At 39.6% G+C, this 17,704-nt stretch overlaps 1 protein-coding gene across 4 annotated transcripts in view; it reads left to right on the top strand.

Moving 5' to 3' along the window:
* The first annotated feature begins 465 nt into the window (after nucleotides 1–465).
* The window catches only part of LOC306887185 (TP53-binding protein 1-like), a 24,372-nt gene continuing 7,133 nt past the window's right edge, over nucleotides 466–17,704 (top strand). Inside the window, exons 1-22 of one of the 4 annotated variants that reach the window (XM_079444751.1) lie at nucleotides 466–613; nucleotides 1,739–1,944; nucleotides 2,022–2,103; nucleotides 2,182–2,263; nucleotides 2,360–2,421; nucleotides 2,832–2,948; nucleotides 3,041–3,095; nucleotides 3,317–3,477; nucleotides 3,572–3,698; nucleotides 4,042–4,130; nucleotides 4,210–4,409; nucleotides 5,695–6,967; nucleotides 7,072–7,188; nucleotides 7,331–7,531; nucleotides 7,632–7,698; nucleotides 7,946–8,026; nucleotides 10,380–10,671; nucleotides 10,770–10,829; nucleotides 11,004–11,153; nucleotides 12,318–12,538; nucleotides 12,803–12,949; nucleotides 13,215–13,603. In XM_079444751.1, the coding sequence (XP_079300877.1) occupies nucleotides 1,765–1,944; nucleotides 2,022–2,103; nucleotides 2,182–2,263; nucleotides 2,360–2,421; nucleotides 2,832–2,948; nucleotides 3,041–3,095; nucleotides 3,317–3,477; nucleotides 3,572–3,698; nucleotides 4,042–4,130; nucleotides 4,210–4,409; nucleotides 5,695–6,967; nucleotides 7,072–7,188; nucleotides 7,331–7,531; nucleotides 7,632–7,698; nucleotides 7,946–8,026; nucleotides 10,380–10,671; nucleotides 10,770–10,829; nucleotides 11,004–11,153; nucleotides 12,318–12,538; nucleotides 12,803–12,949; nucleotides 13,215–13,603 (4,153 nt within the window). In that variant the 5' untranslated portion in view covers nucleotides 466–613; nucleotides 1,739–1,764. The remainder of the gene's footprint in view (nucleotides 614–1,738; nucleotides 1,945–2,021; nucleotides 2,104–2,181; nucleotides 2,264–2,359; nucleotides 2,422–2,831; nucleotides 2,949–3,040; nucleotides 3,096–3,316; nucleotides 3,478–3,571; nucleotides 3,699–4,041; nucleotides 4,131–4,209; nucleotides 4,410–5,694; nucleotides 6,968–7,071; nucleotides 7,189–7,330; nucleotides 7,532–7,631; nucleotides 7,699–7,945; nucleotides 8,027–10,379; nucleotides 10,672–10,769; nucleotides 10,830–11,003; nucleotides 11,154–12,317; nucleotides 12,539–12,802; nucleotides 12,950–13,214; nucleotides 13,604–17,704) is intronic. The other 3 variants (XM_079444753.1, XM_079444752.1, XM_079444754.1) reach the window with 3 other exon arrangements.

The raw sequence follows: 17,704 nt of genomic DNA, 5'->3' as shown, positions 1-17,704 counted from the left end.
TGAAAGTCACAAATGGCACCTGGTCGTAATGAAAAATAGGATTTTTAATGATTTTAAAAAATAACCTACTACAGATAACTAAAGAACCAGCTCCCATATCATTTTACCCTAAGTTTGTTGTAATTGTTATCGTTGTAATAAAAATACTAATAATGATAACATCAGCTTAAATATCAAAGTGGATCTCCCAGATCTAACAATATTCAATTGAATAAATGAACAACGACAACAAAAACGTATCTCAGGATACATGACTTATCTCAAGTAATAATTACGTTTTTTTCTTAATTTAAGTCGTTTTGTAGATGTGCAATGGTAAAAAATAATACACGAAAAGACCCACTGCGGCCTTTCAACATCTGCGCAATTCCGACTTTCGAGGACAAAACCCCGCCTTACCCTTCTCTCTCGGCCAATCAAAATACGTTTTCCGGCTGTTCGGTTGAGCCAGGAACTTTCGTGTCCAATCAACGGCGAGCATTCCTGCAGGGTTTTTGCCGCGAAGTAAAAGCTTTCGCTAAGGTTAGGCTGTGAAAGTGTACAGAAGTTCTGTACTGTAAAATGCAACACGGTCGCTGTGATGGATTAACGCCTACCAGGGATCCAGCAGCAAGTAAGATCGCTACTTTTTTTCTCCGCTGTGTTTTACAGGAAGGGCAGCTTTCTTTTGAGGTTATAGCCGCAGTGCTTGCTAGCTACCTGCATCATCGTATGCGCAGTCTCTCCGTGACAAAGCTGTGGCTTTTCGTGGGAAAATGCGCTGTGTAATAATCCACGTGTTTGGCTGTTTGAGTCATAGCAAATCGTTTGTGTATTTCTTGATGTTGTTTAATTGTATAGATTTTACTCCGGGGGTTATATGCATTGAGTTTACTTGTAGTCTCGTACAGCCAAGCAGCAGGAAATCTCGCGATTAAAGATGGCCATATGTATAAATGAAATTAAGTTTTTGTAAAATGTTTATGTACAGCTTCTTGGTAAACATGTTCTGACTAAAATGCATGAAAGTATTACCTTAAACACATGCACATTTTGCTTTAATATCCAAAATGCTGTAGACTGACATGAGATAAAGACCCTGCATACAGCTTTCAAATCATTTTTTTCCTCCAAAGTTATGTGGAGCGCCACCATGTTTGCATCACGTGACCTGAAGCCCAAATACAAAACAAACAAACAAAAAACAAAGCAAGATTCGAAGGAAAATATTAAATTGTCTCATTAACAAACTAAAAAAAAATCAGGACAGCACTAAAACTGTGAATATTCTGACATAGAAGAGCATAATTCTGTCTTTCTACTATGTTCATGAGTTATCAGTTATTATTTTCTTGTTTACCAATGTGAAGCTGCTTTGAAACAAGCTGTATTATCTAAAACACTGCCTTGACTAAAGTACAAACAAAAGTAAAGTTGAAACTTCGAAATACTTACAGAAATCAAGAAGAAACTCATGATCAGCATTGTTCTTGGAGTTGACAGAATTACTGATAATAAATAATAACAATAAAAGTACAATATTATTATATAAAGAACAATAATAAGGTTCTATAGTGATTTCAGCTTGAACACAACGTGATTTACAATGCATAAACATAAAAATACATCTAAACAAAACCCCTGCCAAAAACATGACCTTATTTAGTTTACATTATGAAGTTATGTACTTGGAGACATCAGTGGGTTTCATCTGTCGTCTCTGTGTTCTAACCCTCCTGTTTAATCTCTGTGTATGTAGACATCTGCTAACCCTGTCCCATCCTTATGGATCCTGGTGAGAGTGATCTTGATTCAAGTTTTCCTCAGACAGAAAACCCCTGCCTCATAGTGGAGGACTCCCAGCCTGACAGCGTGGCCCTGGAGGACGATCCTGACACCAGCTACTGTGCCCTTCTCGCCCGCCGCCTCTCTAACCTGCAGCCCACATCACAAAGCCCTGTGCTGGTGAGGCATCACAAGCCATAGCAGTGTGTGTGTTTTTCTATAAAGAAAATTGATATCGAGTCATCATGCCTTTGCAGGAGCTAATTTCTTCCCCTACTAAAAGTCGTTGTTTACAAAGTGACAGTCAGACTGATAAGAGTGACACTACAGCCCAATCAGGTGAGTAAATTAACTTATGAAATTATGAGATTTTATTTATTATTTGTTTACTGAAAAAGGGTTTTTGATTTATTTCAGACAATTTGCAGTCCAACCTGGGTTTAGCAGCTACAGAGCATAGTCGAGTTTTTGAAGTTCACTCTTATCCTGTCTCAAAAAGGTACTAAAAATATTGAGCTGCCTTGACACAATTTCCATGCAAGAGAGAAATACTTAATTTTACTAAAAAGCTTTAATTTTGGTTGTGTTTGTGCAGAAGTGTTACAGAGCACATGGAGTCTGAGGCTAACTCCACCACAAACTGCACAGAGACACGTGGTAAGATTTCAAAACATTATACAGTATGCATGTCAGTGTTATTTTAGTATTATTTGTGTACTATTGTAAGATTTATTCATATTTTGAATTGGCATTTATTTTGTGTTCACTTTTCAGCTTTTTTTTTTAAGTTTCAACATTTTTGCGCTTTTGTGGTTTTAATTTGTTTAGGATTCATTTATTTTATTTCAGTTTTAGTAATTTTAGTACTTTGATTTAAACTTATTTCTTTTAGTTGTTAATTTAATACATGTCTTTTATTTCAGCTTCATTTCAATTAGTTTTAGTTAACTATAACAAGACTAAAGCACTGTGGCCATTCATTTCATATGATGCTGCCTCCCAAAAGAGTACTTTATTAATACAGTGTTTGACAGAATAAATAAATGATTGTGTTAATCTGATCACAGATGAGATGTCTCAGTTTGGTCTCTTGGAGCTGTCAGAGAGCCAGGGTGTCTTTGAGGAAGATGAGCAGGATGGAGCTCCTGCAAATAAAACAGACAGTCAGAAACCAGCCAGCCAATGTATGTTTAAATTTTACTGCAAACTATTGATCTGCTGCCCTTTAGTTTCCATCATGTTTTTTTTAATGGGTTTCTGGTAATTTTTCTGTCAGGTGGGTTGAAGAGTTCAGAGAGAACAGCATCCAATCAAGATGGAAATTCTACAGGGCAAGAATCTTTTTCCAAAGCATTATTTTTTACGGCCTCCAAGTGTCAAAAATGTCAACACGTCCATTGTGCAATGCTGAATCAGAGGCTTTAAATTAGTTTTCAGTATTGAAGCCATGAAATTTTAAGAAATAATTTTTTTCTTAATTGTACAGTTCTAGCTAATGATAGTTTGTCCAGCTTTTAGTTTGACAGTTCTTATTTTCTGGATGATATTGTAGGTCAGAGGTCAGTTCGAGCTGCCCTTCGAAGCCTCAGGATGGGGAAAGCAGGAAGCTCAGTATTCAGGCTATACTGCACTCTCAGTTAACTGACAGTCAAGAAGATGAAGAAGATGTGCTTGCTTCCTCTCAGGATGACATGTTTGAAAAGGAGAGAAATGGTGTGTAGACCCAAATTATTCCACTTATTATCTGTTACTGTTGCTGTTTTTTGTTTAGTATATTGTTGTTATAGAATGATGTTCTCTATAACAGGCACCAAGGCAGACAGCAGTGTTACAGAGCTTGACAGAGAACACCTGCCGACATCCACACCTGCACATAGTCTTCGCTTGCTTCATCTGTCTGGACAGGGCACACTTGTACAGGAGAGTCTTTCACAGTAAGTGGTTGTTCTTAGCATGATTTATTGAAACTTTTTTTTTTTAGGTTGGAGGGTAAAATTATGAATCTATTATTTTATGGATTATAGAAAAAGTAAAGAATATTAAATTATGATATTCCAATATGTAACAGCATGAATGCTATATAAACTTACTTGAATCTTCTTCAGCTTATAGTCTACCCACAAATTTAAAATTGTCTTGATTTTCTCAGTTAAGAATGTTAATGATTTTGATTACAGAAAGTTCTAATCCCATTTTGATCTGATCTGTTTCTCTGTGTACACTGAAAAGATTCATTGTGGCATTGGATAACTGCTTATTTTTCTGTCATTTCTTTAGGCAATCTGTTGACTTTGTGGCTGCCACTCAGGACAATTTAAGCCAAGCACCTTACATTGTCCCAAATTCACCCACAGAAAAAGAGCAGAGTAAGTGTGTTTCACATACAGATTAGGCTTATGTGATGTAAAAAGTTTTTCAGAAGGATTCCTAAATTATTCCATTTAGATTATAAGGAAGCTGCTGCATCCCCAATGGACACATCAGTGCCCCCTGAGGACCAACCACCAGGGAGAGAGGAGGAGCCAATGGACATGGACCCCTGCCCCAAACCACAACCTACAGCCTCCACTCCAGTGTCCCAGAATTCCCCTGGATTTGTTCTAGAGAAAAGCCTCTCTGTCCCCAGCCAGCCTGAATTCTCGCATGTAGGCATCCGTTATTCAGGTGTACACATGTGGACTCATATGTTGAATTTCAATAGAAATCCAAATTATTAGGAATTTTGCGTGAGGGTGAAAGATTTTACCATGCAAACATGCAGATTTTGCCAAACCTTAACTAATAGAAAGCTGTTCAGTTTGAAAGTGACTTCTGTGTGAGCTGTGCTTTATATATTACTACACTACTGAATAGGGATGCTCGATATTATCGGACTAATATCGGAATCGGCTGATAAGGGTTTTAATTGTAAATATTGGCATTGGCCCGATATGAAAAATTATGCCGATATGTCTTGCCGATAAGAGGAATACGTTAACTCACATGTGCTCAGGGTGTGCTAGTGATTAGATCATGTCAGCAGTGTGGCTCATTCTTGAAGCAAAGTTTTGTCTAAATGAGGATTAGATTCACTCTTTTGGATTACTGCATTTAATCTGTGAAAGCACATACAGAATGATGCATTAGGTGTGTGATCGGGTAAACAGTAATAGCATTGCAGCGGCAGCAGTGACAGCCTCCCTCAGGTCCGTTCGGAAAGAGTTTTAATCTGTAGGGGGCGCTGTTGGCCTACTTCTAATTAAATTAAAAGTAAAATAGCTTACACAAGTAACATTTAGACTGTGTTTCTGATGAAATAAAGCAGTAATTGATGTCATAAAATAATGAGTACGTTTTGATTTAAAGGTCAGAAGCTATAGCTTGCATGAAAAAAAAATCACAAACATGACACTTGTAAATTCAATTTTATATATACTGATTTATTCATTAGTGTGTAATATGTTTATTTTTTTTTAAACAAATCAACTCTTTTGCTTTAGACCATCTACAAATGTTAAATATTATATATAAAATAAAATGTTAGGGTTAACACTGCATCTTTCAACGATTGATATATAGTTTATTTATATTTCTGTTCAAAGCTTCAGTGTGCTGTCAAAATACCTTCATTATGGTTTATTTAATTATAACAAATAAGTTCTTGTTAAAAACTAACCAAAATTAAAAATATATTGCTTATCATTTCTGCACAGGAGAGACTTGGTGTTGTTTCCAAACAAAAAGGAAATATCGGTATGGGCCAAAATGATTTGAAAAATATTGGATATTGGCAAAATCCAATATCGTGCTTCCCTACTGCTGACAATAGAAAATGGACCTATTTTGCTAATGTGACCACACCTTAATTATGTTACAGTTCATAACATTACAGTTAAACATATCTGCACGTTCTTTTATTGACAATGTATTTTCCATGTTTTTTCGATGTAGGATGTGTTCATTTCCACTCCAAGTCTTGAACCTGGGAACAATATTCAAGGGACTGAAAGCTCAAAGAAGTTGCCTTATCAAAACAACCCATCAGCAACCGAGTCAGGAACGCCCAAGCAAACTGGCCCAGCGGAGCAGCTTAAAAAGTCTTCAAGCAGTGGTTCACAGCCCTCTGAGGTGGCTGAGTGCTTTCAGTTGGAGCTCAACAGTGAAAACAGCAGTTTTACTCAGAAGACACAGTTGTTCATTGTAGAGGAGGATAGCCAAGCCACACAGATTGTGGAAAAGGAAGGAACTGTTGGTGCGGACAAGAGCAACTCAAACCCTAAACACCATTCCCAAAATGCAAGCAAGAATGTTACGGACCCTGAGCCTGTTACAACATCAAATTCACAAAGCCTTTCCAGGGTGCCTGACTCAAAAAGTATTGAAAAAGCAGAAGACTGTAACCCCTCTCAAAAGCTTTCACGGGGTGTTAATGTAGGGAACCAGAATATAAGCACTTCTCCAGGTGCGACTCCATCCCAGCTTGTTGGTGCAGATTGTGTTTCATACACTCCGAATGTACCACAAACAAGTAAAACCACAGTCGCTGACTGTTCACAAGCCTCGTCGTCAGCTGACAGGCCTGTATCCTCTGTCCCCCAACAGTCTCTGTCTCAGTCAGTCTTGACTATTTCGTCCCAAAAGAACACAGAGAAGGAAAAACAAAGTGTTAATCAAAGCCAGAGACTCAGTCAGCCCATGACACACAGCCACAGTGTTGTTACAGACAGTGTTATAAATACCACACAGGAGGAGCGGATGGATGAAGGTGAGATTCAGAGAGAGGTGACAGGTGATAACACTGGGATCAAGCTGGGTTTGTCTCAGAGCCAGGTGCTTTCTCCAGAACCCATGGAGGAGGAGAATGGAGAGGGGGAGGAGAAGGAGATGTCCCAGCATGAACCCAGCAGAGACGACCACTCCTCCAGTAAAGAGGAGAGCTTCAGTGTCATGGTGCTAGAAGAGAGCCAGAGGATCTCTCAAGAGAAAGTGAAGGATAGCAGGTCACAGCCGTTCATAAGATCCTCACAACGTGTGAGGGGCTCTGTGCAAGGTAAACGTGAGCCCACGGCAAAGATCTCAGGGTCTCAGCCTGTGGGATCAACTGAGGTTTTACCTTTACAGCTTGAGAGAGCGAAGTCCCAGAGCACACAGCCCAGTGGTGCAGGACAGCACAAAAAAAACTCTGACAATGCCGCCAACAGAAGTCTGAGCGACAGCTCTGGAGGTGGGATTAAGCCTCAAACAAGTGATCTATTATCCCTACTGATTATGTAACTGGTCTTCAGTAAATCCAACTAGCCGTTTTCTCTTTCTTTCTTTCCTGTACAGAGCTTCCGTTTCACTTTACATTGCCCAAAGAGGGCGAGCTGATCCGCCCAGCAGTGAGTGCAACTCCTCCACAGATTAGTCAGCTGAAAAAGACACCGAGACACAGCACTCCTATTGGTGGGTGTCCCTTTCTTTTCGTTGCATAACTTATTTGTGTTTAAATATCAGTATGCTGAGATGAAACTGCACACCCCTCCCTCTTAACCTTCCTGTCCTTGTTTTTTTTTTATTTTCTTCGTGCCTTTTTGATGTTTTGCAGAAATGACCTCGTTCTCAGAGCCGTCAGAGGCCGACGTTACCAGGGAGACGACAATGGCGGCTAGTGAGATTTCAGTAGAGGAGAGCAGAGAGGGCGAAGAGCCAGCAGCAGTGGAGCAAGATGGGAAACTGAGTCTCAGGATGAAGCTGGTGACACCGGTGGAGGAGGGTAGCTCGGGATCAGAACATTTCAGCCTGCAGAGTAAAAGCTGTTTTTTTGTTGTTGTTGATTTTGACACATTGAAATTTTCACTCACCGTCTTACACCAAGAACACATGATAATATTTTAATGCTTCCCCAGAACCACCATTAACAGATGAGGAAGGATCTGTCTCCAAGGCTACCACTGTTGCCATGGATGTAACCAGGTAACCTGCAGTGGTTGCTATGCCGAAGCTTACGTGTTAAGCTTAGGATGGATTCATTTTTCAGCTGTCACTCACAGCTGCTGATTCTCTGCCTTAGTCATTTTAACACATTTGTAATACAGATCCTTAATAATGCCTCAAAACTGTTTTTTATTTAATTTAAATACTGGACAGAACTGCAGATTCTAGTTTTCATAGTTGGGAAATAATGTGGTATATGATTTCCCTGTTCTTGTCTGTTTTTCAGTCCTTCTGTGTTCAGTCGTGTTCGGGAGGCCCACAGGCAGGTCCAGGTAGAGGATGAAGAGTCCAGTGATCCTCCACTCAGGTACTACACTCCTGTGAAATAAGAAAAATGTCACACTTTAAATCACCACTAGCTGTTCATTAAAGATAAAAGTATATGTTTGTGCAGTTTTATTTAAAAATAGTATCATGCTTGTTTTCCATGTATCTTGAATTTGATGCTCTCACAGAGCTGTACAATGAGCATTTGCGACTGAAAATTACTGTGTGCAAAATTGCAAATGTAAAAATTATTTGTATGCACCTGGTCAAAACATCATGACATCAGGATTAAAATCCTGTTGTTGTTATTGATCCCTAATGCATGTTGTGTGCAGTGTAGAAAGCCCAGTTAATTATAATGTTGTGCTGAATTTAAGGCAAAGTGCGTCAATGCATATTGTAAAATACATATTTTTAAATGCTTTTATACTGTCAAAAAAAAAAAAAGCTGTTCTTTTATGCACAAGCAGCTGATGATTCTGTGTTTTCAGTGCTGCTCGGTTTGCAATTAAAGGGATAGGTCAACCAAAAATTTTAATTCTGTCAATAATTTACTCACCCTCATGTTGTTCCAAACCCGTAAAACCTTCGTTCATCTTCAGAATACAAATTAAGATTTTTTTTTATGAAATCTGAGAGCTTTCTGACCCTCCATAGACAGCAAGGTTCCTACCACGTACAAGGCACAGAAACTTAGTAAGGACATTGTTAAAATAGTTCAAGTGACATCAGTGGTTCAACTGTAATTTTAAGGCTACGAGACCAATTTTTTTGTGTGTAAAGAAAATTAAAATAACTTTTCAAATATTCAACAATTCTTCTGTTTTGTGGGTCTTTGATGCCTGTTCATGAAAATACCACGACATATGCGTGCACATTCCTCTGCTTGTAAACCATTTGTAATAAGACTCATTTATATATCATTTGTGAACTATAGAGAAGCTATAGTTGATGAAACAATGACAACCATGAATATTTGTATTTTTATTTACTATTGTTAGGAAAGGAAAGGACGTGACCCATACTCGGAATTTGTGCTCTGCTTTTAACCCATCCAAGTGCACACACACACACTGTGAACACCCAGAGCAGTGGGCAGTCATTGCTGCGGCACTTGGGGAGCAGTTGGGGGTTCAAGGGTCTCACCTCAGTCGTGGTATTGAGGGTGGAGAGAGCGCTGGACATTCACTCTCCCCACCGTCAATCCCTGAAGGACCTGAGACTTGTACCTGCGACCTTCGGGTTACAAGTCCACCTCTCTATCCATTAGGCCATGACTGCCCCCTGAAAAGTGGGGCAGTGAAAGTGTAATCAAAATATAATTGTATATCATATGTTTCTAAGGTGATTAGTGCTACTTTTGGAGGGGCATGAGTGCTTCTAAACAACAAGCATAGAGCCCTGTCTCAAGTCACTAGACTGCATAAGAATAGACTTGGGCACAACTGACCTTGAATTCTTTTTTGTTGAGGTTATAAATAGAGTTCCCTTGGTGTTGGATATCTTTAGAAACCTAAAGTAGGTTTGATAGTGCCACTCCTGCCTGGTCAGAGCTGTAGAGAGCCGTACAATGGAGCATGACCCACTTCCACAGCTCAAGGTTGGGATGTTTTTGGTTTTGTTTTGGTCTTTGTCTTTGTCCTGGGTTCCTCAAGGTGTTCTCCTGGTGATCCTGGTAGGGCTGCACACTTGAAATAAACCAAAATCACAATAGAGCCTTCAAATGTAAAGACTGTAATATAATTAAATAAATATATGCACTGTGTGTTTCAGAAGAACGCGTGGCACTGTGTTTTCATACATGAGTGACTCTGTGTTTTCATACATGAGATGATCTGTTGTCTTCAGGGTCTCAGAGCGGCTCGGTTCACAGTAAATGCTGCTCCACACACTCATCTCTAAGTTTGGGTTGTTTATTATAACATAAAATCTTCGTAAAAGACGTTTACTTTTTTTTGGCATTGTTGCCTTTTATTTTGATAGGTCAGTAAGTTATTGACAGTGAAGTGGGAGAGAGAGAAGGAGGCATGATCGGAAAAGTCCACGAGCCAGGACTTGAACTCGACACCCAAAGTGCAATGGCACTATATGTCAACACGCTGCTCATGAGAAATTAAGACATTAAAACAGCCATAAATCACAAAAATTTGGGCCAAATTGTGCAATCCCTCCAACGTTTTTTTTTTTTTAATCACATTTTATCAGAAAAGCCGCAATTAGATTTTTGTCTTTAAATCCTGCAACCCTATTTTTGTGTGCAAGTGGCTTCACAAGTCAATAATAAGTGAAACAAAGTTATTAAGCAAGGTCATGTGCACTGTACTAAACAAATGTACTCTGTAGTCTTTCTAAAATTCTGCCTGCATGTGTTTGCCTCTCCACTTCTCCAACAGGCAAGCAAGCCAGCTGTTTAGGTCCCCCAACACTAATGACTCTGGGCTGTCTCCCAACTGCCCAAAAGAAACAGTGGACAGCAGAGACTCAGGCCAAGTCACTGAAGCTGTACCTCTGCACCCTGCTGGTGCGGGAGCAAACTCTGAACCTCTGGTCAGTGGTCTGTCCTCCCCTGCTAAAGAACAAGAGGTTCTCAGCACTTCTGGCAAACCTCGAACACCTGTCCGACAAAGAGCTGTGTTACAGCAAACTAGCGTGGATATCAGCTCAACCACCAGCCCACTCAGCAAAGTAAGAAAGTGTTGGTTATTTAGGATACATTTAATTATACATTTCTTTAACAGGTACCATATGTTATATATATTTTTTTGTCTCTTTCGGTTTGTCAGAGAGCTGTGTCTCAGCAGACTAGTTTTGATCAGTCTGGACCGCATAACCTGTCTGGAAGGGTAAAAGATTTCACTAAATGTTTATAATGATTTATTACTTACTGTAAATATGTTAGCCACTTGGAAAAATCCTGCATTATGTCATAGATTGCAAGAAATAATTATTTAGTATGATTAAATATAAAGGGCTGTAACCTTTCAGATGTATCTTCAAGTTTTTTCTTACTCTTAAAGGGAGAACCAAGCACACCAACCAGAACCCATCCAGGCCCATCATTGCGAAGACATGTTCGCACCATCCAGGAAGTCCGAACAACAGTCACTCGCATCATTACAGATGTCTACTATGAAGATGGCAGAGAGGTTGACCGCAAGGTTACCAATGTAAGAAGTGTTGTCTTGGCTAGAACTCGATTATTTTTGTTCATGTTGCTCTGTATATGACATCTTGTGACAATTAATACTTTTGATTCAGACATGAATAATTTAATCCTGTGACCAAAAGTGTCTGATATTTGGGACGTTACTAGGCAGCAGTGTTGGGGGTAACAAGTTACGTAATCAGATTGCTTTTTCAAGTAACTAGTAAAGTAACATTATTTGTTTTTATAATTTACAAGAAAATAATTTCCAAGTTACTTTTTCAAATACGTAATGCCAGTTACTTTGTTTTCCCATTTATTGACTGACAGCTCTTCTGTCCCCATGTTGAGAGAAATTAGAAGTAAGTGCAGATGTATTGTGTGGATTGTGTAAACATGATGGTTGCTGTAGTTCTAGAATAAATGTGAACATGCTGAGGCTTATTCATTACATTTTTGTTGTGAAAAGGCTTTTTACATTTGCCAAAAACAGAAGTTTCTTATATTAAAAACAAAACAACAAGCAAGCCCAGCCAAGATTTTAAAAAAGTAAAGCAAAAGTAACATATTACTTTCCATAAAAAATAACTAATGTAATTACTTTTTTAGAGAGTAACCCAATATTGTAATGTATTTCTTTTAAATGTAACTTTCCCCAGCACTGCTAGATAGTATTTGGCTGGTCATGTCATCTCAATATGGTGGCCCCCGTGAGGCGACCAGGTGCCGGATTTACATAAATAGACCACATTCAAGAAAGATAAATCGTTAGAATGTTCCTAAGTGCAATTTATGAAAAATTCTTAAAACATTCTCATATTTTCCTTAGAATGTCAATTTTTTTCTCCTCATAAAGAAAATGTCAGGCTTTGGCTCAACATCCCAATGATTTCATTAAACTTTTGGGGATTTAAGATTTAAGTTTTATAGGTCATTTACAATGTCTTTTGAACATTCTTTTCAGGAATTCACATTTCTCTTAAATACTCCACTTTAGTAAGCTACTTGTATGGCTGGAATCTATGTTTTTTGTGAGGGGACATGACTTTAAAAGTATTTTAGAAGTACCATTTATTTCCTTAGGTGTAAATGTTTTTAACGTGGAAAATATTACTTGGTGCACCTTCAATGGTTTTAGGTACAGATTAAGCTGATGAACAAATCTCTGTTGTATCTTTTCTCCAAGGAGTCAGAGGAACCCGTGGTGGATCGCTGCGTCGTAGACAGTGACATCTCACCATCCCGCACAGGAAGCTCCATGACATCAGGAGACCTGGCTGACATCAGTTCACTCTCCTCGAAGGCCCCATCACACCACAGCTCCAGTGGGACAAGCAGCACGGGCCTGGGTCCTATCAGAATGCCAGATTTTCTAATACCCCCTAGCCGAGGGGCCAAGTCTGGCCGGTGAGAAGTCTTCCTGTCTCTGTTTCCATTACTAACACTCTGGGGTTAACACATGAGTTTTGGTTGTAGGGAAGTAGGCGCTGTTGCATAGAATGTCTTGTGTGCATGTTATTGTCAATACGTTACATTAGAGCATGTTCTTACCTTCTTGTTATTGGACACAGTATGATTTTAGTATCTTCTCATGGCTGCTGCTTCCATACACATTTGGTCGAGGGCGTTTCAGCTGAGCGCATCCTCTCCTTGTGTGTGTTTGAACCCCAGGCGGGGGGGATGGCAGCAGCCGAGGAGTCACACTGTGGTGGTGGGGTCAGAGGTGACGGATGCACGGGGGTCTCGGGTCACCACCCAGCTGAGCCCCCGTGGCCGTGCCCGGCGAGGAAGGCCTCCTTCCCGCGGCCCGCTGTCCAGGTGAGGCGCTCCTGGATAGACTGGCAGGGTCCAAGACACTCTTTGTATTAGATGCTAATTTATAGCCACTGTTTTTAATCATCTTGCATGACCCTTGTTCCTTGTTTCCCCAAATATGACTTAGACATTAGTATTAACTCAAACGCTTCCCTTTGTAGCTCATGGATGAGCTCTCTGTTTCCATAATTAATGGGTGTTGTGATGCTCATTGTGTAACTTTTTTGTTTATTTTCTCTTCCCATCACCTGCTAATACTGACTCTCAGAGGTGGCAGGACAGGACAGAGAGGTGGTGCCCATGGCCAGGGTGCATCATCCTCAGAAGAGGAGCACTTTGCCCAAAGGCATGTCCAAGCACCGGGCAGCCCAGTAGAGCCCAGTGCTACAAGCCGCTCTGAATCTCTCAACACCACCTCCCCAGATAACAGCGCTGGGTCCAGCAGTTTTGTTGGGTTGCGTGTGCTGGCCAAGTGGTCATCCAACTCGTATTTCTATTCTGGGAGTATCACTCGAGACCTGGGAGAGAACTGTTTCCGCCTTCTCTTCGATGACGACCAGGAGTGTGAAGTACAAGGAAAAGACATCTTGCTCTGTGACCCCATTCCCGTAGAGACGGAAGTCACTGCCTTAACCGAGGAGGAGTACTTTAATATAGGTAAGCAGGATCAAAAAAACTTTACTAGGGATATAACCAAAGTCTCTTTAAGACAAGTCCTGTCACTCAGCAGCCATCTTTGAAATGCCTCTCGGGCATCCAAGAGCACCTCCAATCACTTTGTATGGGGAAACATCAAATTCTCCAAAACTGTTCACTAAGCTTACGATTAAATTTCATATTTGAAATCACCAATGAAATCAGACAACAAGTGTGTCATAAATGTTGTTTCTGTTGCTCAAATAGCGTTATAAAAAGCTAATTTCTCAGGCTAGATCAGCCAGTGCACATGCGCAGTCCTGAGCATGCGTCTCAGAAAGCTGACTGTTTCTATAGCAACCGGGACTTCTAACGGCAGCTGCAGTGATGCGCTGACTTTACCCATTAGCGATTGGTTCTTTCATTCAGAAGGCGGGGCTTCCTGCGATTTAGCAGCCATATTAATTGTTGCATTTTTCTCCATTCAAAATTATACGAGTGACACGTCTTGGGTATTCTGTAGTCTTTGATATAACAATGCACCCTGAGCCATTTGAAAATCAGTACAAATATGTGATGATTTAAATCGGTTGAGATGTTAAATGAGTCGCGATACAGTTGGGGGTGGGAGTTTATATGAATGTATCTCTGAGGAGAACTGTCTGTAGAAAAGTTTAGATGGTATTTTCTTTTCCTCTTGCCTCTGTATAATACATATTACAGTAGTGTTCATAAGCACGCTGTATCGCTGCTGTTCCATAAGCGCCACCTGCTGGCAGAGTGAATTGGCATCTCATTCAGCCCGTCTGCTGTTTCTGTTTCATGCAGAGATGCTTTATGTAGTATAATAATTTCACATTACTGAATTCAGAAATGTAACATTTTGAAATGATACAATCTAATTTGGATTAAAAACTGCTCATGTTGCATATATGCAGCATCTTTGTTTGGATTGTGATTAAAATACAGTGGTTGCCTCTAATTTGAAATGGAAAGTGCACTGGTAAAACCTTAGCTTGTTTATATGAAGAGATTTCTTTTATTTGTGTTATTTATTTGATTTGGGGGTTTGTTTTAAAATCCCAGTTTACTTGCCTTATTTAAAGGAACACTCCACTTTTTTTGGAAATAGGCTCATTTTCCAACTCCCCAAGAGTTAAACAGTTGAGTTTTACCATTTTTGAATCCATTCAGCCGATCTCCGGGTCTGGCGGTAGCACTTTTAGCTTAGCTTAGCATAGATCATTGAATGTGATTAGACCGTTAGCATCTCGCTCAAAAATGACCAAAGAGTTTTGATAATTTTCCTATTTAAAGCTTGACTCTTTTGTAGTTACATCATGCACTAAGACTGACGGAAAATGAAAAGTGATGTCTAATCACATTCAATTATCTATGCTAAGCTAAGCTAAAAGTGCTACCGCCAGACACTAAGATGTAAGGCTCCACCCATCCGGCCCAAGGAAGGTATCCAAATGGTGGATGAAGGTTTCCTGCGTGTTCGGTCTTTCCAGTGTGCAAAGTTCTTCAATTTAAGTTAAACTCTAATCTGACTCCATTTTATTATTTAATCTGACTCCATGTTATTATGACCTCGTATTTAGCTTGAAATACAAATTGATTGCTTGTCTATTTCTAATTTGTATTCTTCTGATATTTGATTATTCTAGTTAACTCTTGACTTTATATTTACTCGTTCATTCGGTTGCTCATGTCTTTAACAAGGATGCAACGTAATCTACTAGAGTCAATAATTACAGAGTAAAACAGAATACGGTCAAATGTAACAATTTATTCTCAGTCAGGTAAATACTGTATGTATTATCTCAATTCCACAGCAATTCAAAGAGATCAAATCATATCAATACAAAACATCGAATTCTCAGAGATAATTCTACGAGTAAAGGATGCATACCTGACTTTATAGAAATACATAGTGTGAGCATTGAGACCCACACTACGGGCTTTCTGGTTACAGAATCGCCCCGACCCTTTTGCCACATTTCCTTAAGTACCTCAAACCAAGACCAACACCCCTGAAATGTAGGCAGGAACTCACAATTTGAATTTGCTTTGATCAAGCCGAGTTAGCACCTTTTTGGGACAGAAGGTAATTTGCATGAAAACCACTGGGTGCTGATCCGCCCTCTACAGTATGCAAAATATCTCAGAACTCTTAGGATTTGTATTACCTTTTAGTTTACTTCTTATAATAATGAGACCATTGTACCAGTCGCCCTGAGACAATTCAAATGATACCAAACATGACTGTAAATAACACTTGCATTAATGCAGAACATTACATTTCTGCTATTGACCATTCTGAGTGAGCTGGGTGAGGGGAAAGAAAGGGGATGAAAAGGAACTGATGCATATTTCAGAGAGGCGTTTTCCCGCATTTTCTCTCAGTGGGATGTGGAGACAGATGTCTGTATGTTAATGCACTGTGTGTGTGTTGTCCATCTCAGAAGTTCAAAGTGTCTGAGATTCTGTAATCCTTACAGAGATTAGCTGAATGGATTCAAAAATGGTAAAACTCAACTGTTTATCTCTAGGGGAGTTGAAAAACGAGCCTATTTCCAAAAAAAGTGGAGTGTTCTTTTAACATATTTCAATTTCACAAAGAAATGTGCATCTTTTGTCCAAGCAATAAGGAGGACACCTTTTAGTTTATAATTTGTCATAAATCTAATTTTGGTTAAAAAAAAAAACAATTGTATCATGCAGGGCTCCAAACTGCGACTAAAATGGTCGCATTTGCGACCAAAAATATATATGCGAGTGAAGTTTTTGCTGAGGTCGCCACTGGCGACTATATATAATTTGCATGAAAGGACTTTTTTCCCGATTGTTTTGTGCTCACATCTTTTGTTATGTTCACGTATTAAACTTACATAAGACGATGCGCATCAAAGTTTTACTGGAAAAGAGTTTCAAACAGTCCTCGTCTCTGCCGCACAGTCTGCTGAACGCAGTGAGAGAGACCTGAAAGGGCCGGTTTACACCTGGTCACTTCATGCATTTTCTCTGATCGGATATCTATAGGATTTGTTAAAACGTTTCCCCGTTTACACTTGGCCACATAAATGTATCTTCGCAAAACGGATATAAATCCGTTCTTTAATTCCCGCTTCATATGCAAATATAACGGAGTTCACGTCAATGATAGCAATGGATAATTTTATTAATTATCAGCTAATTTCAATATCAGAGACCGCGATAAGAGAGCGCGCGGCATCAGCACTGGAAAGATAGGCTAGTCTCGCTACTTTTAATGAAGAAGATTGTGTGTTGAGCGTCTGCGACTTACTTTCAGGTTCATTCAGTTTGCGCGTCGCTTGCTGAAGAAATACTCCGCTACTCATCCGCGGTGATGCGTGTTGCATTGCGCTGTCATATCTGACTATAACATGCCATATAGGCTATAAAACGCTCTCACACGTCTATTACTTTAATATTATGGGAGGAGTAAAATTACCATATGTGGTTTCAACAACCAGATGCATTTACACTTGTCCGGTTTCGCCCAGACCACCTCCTGAAGTACTTCGAGCGATTGGATTTATATCCGTCTCGAATGCGTTTCGGACAGCTTTGTGCTGTCTTACTTTTTAATAAACAAAGTATCAGCTTTAAAATGCTACAAAATTCAAATGATGCGGTTTGGGTGCTCTTTAATGCGGACCACAAGCGCACACTTTGGGTAATATAAACACCAGTACCCCGCGTCCACACGGTCCGTGTATGCGTCCGGATCGCGCGAGCGGAGAGTATCGCACTTAATGCTCAGGCGCGATCTCTTTAGCACCTCAGTTAAAGCAGCAAGTGAACCCATTATATATTTCGATTTACCACTATAGTATGAAATGAACATGATCAAAAGGTAGGCAATAATAAAGCCTATACTGGCTTACTGAACTTACTGAAATGTTTTATGTAAAAGCTCATTCAGTGTTTCAAACTGAGGAAATGTATAAAGCTTGTAAACATTGCATTGTAATACATTTACCTCAGAATAACCACTCAGTGTCCATAAACTCATCAGTCAGCTAGAAAAATAACTATAAAGACGAGCGTTTTGCTATATTTATGCGCTGTTGCATATTCATATTTTTACTTATT

The sequence above is a fragment of the Barbus barbus genome (genome assembly GCF_936440315.1).
Source record: "Barbus barbus genome assembly, chromosome: 2".
NCBI classification, from domain to species: Eukaryota; Metazoa; Chordata; class Actinopteri; order Cypriniformes; family Cyprinidae; genus Barbus; species Barbus barbus.
The sequence above is the reverse complement of the archived record's forward strand: the minus strand, read 5'-3'. Positions and strand labels throughout refer to the sequence as shown.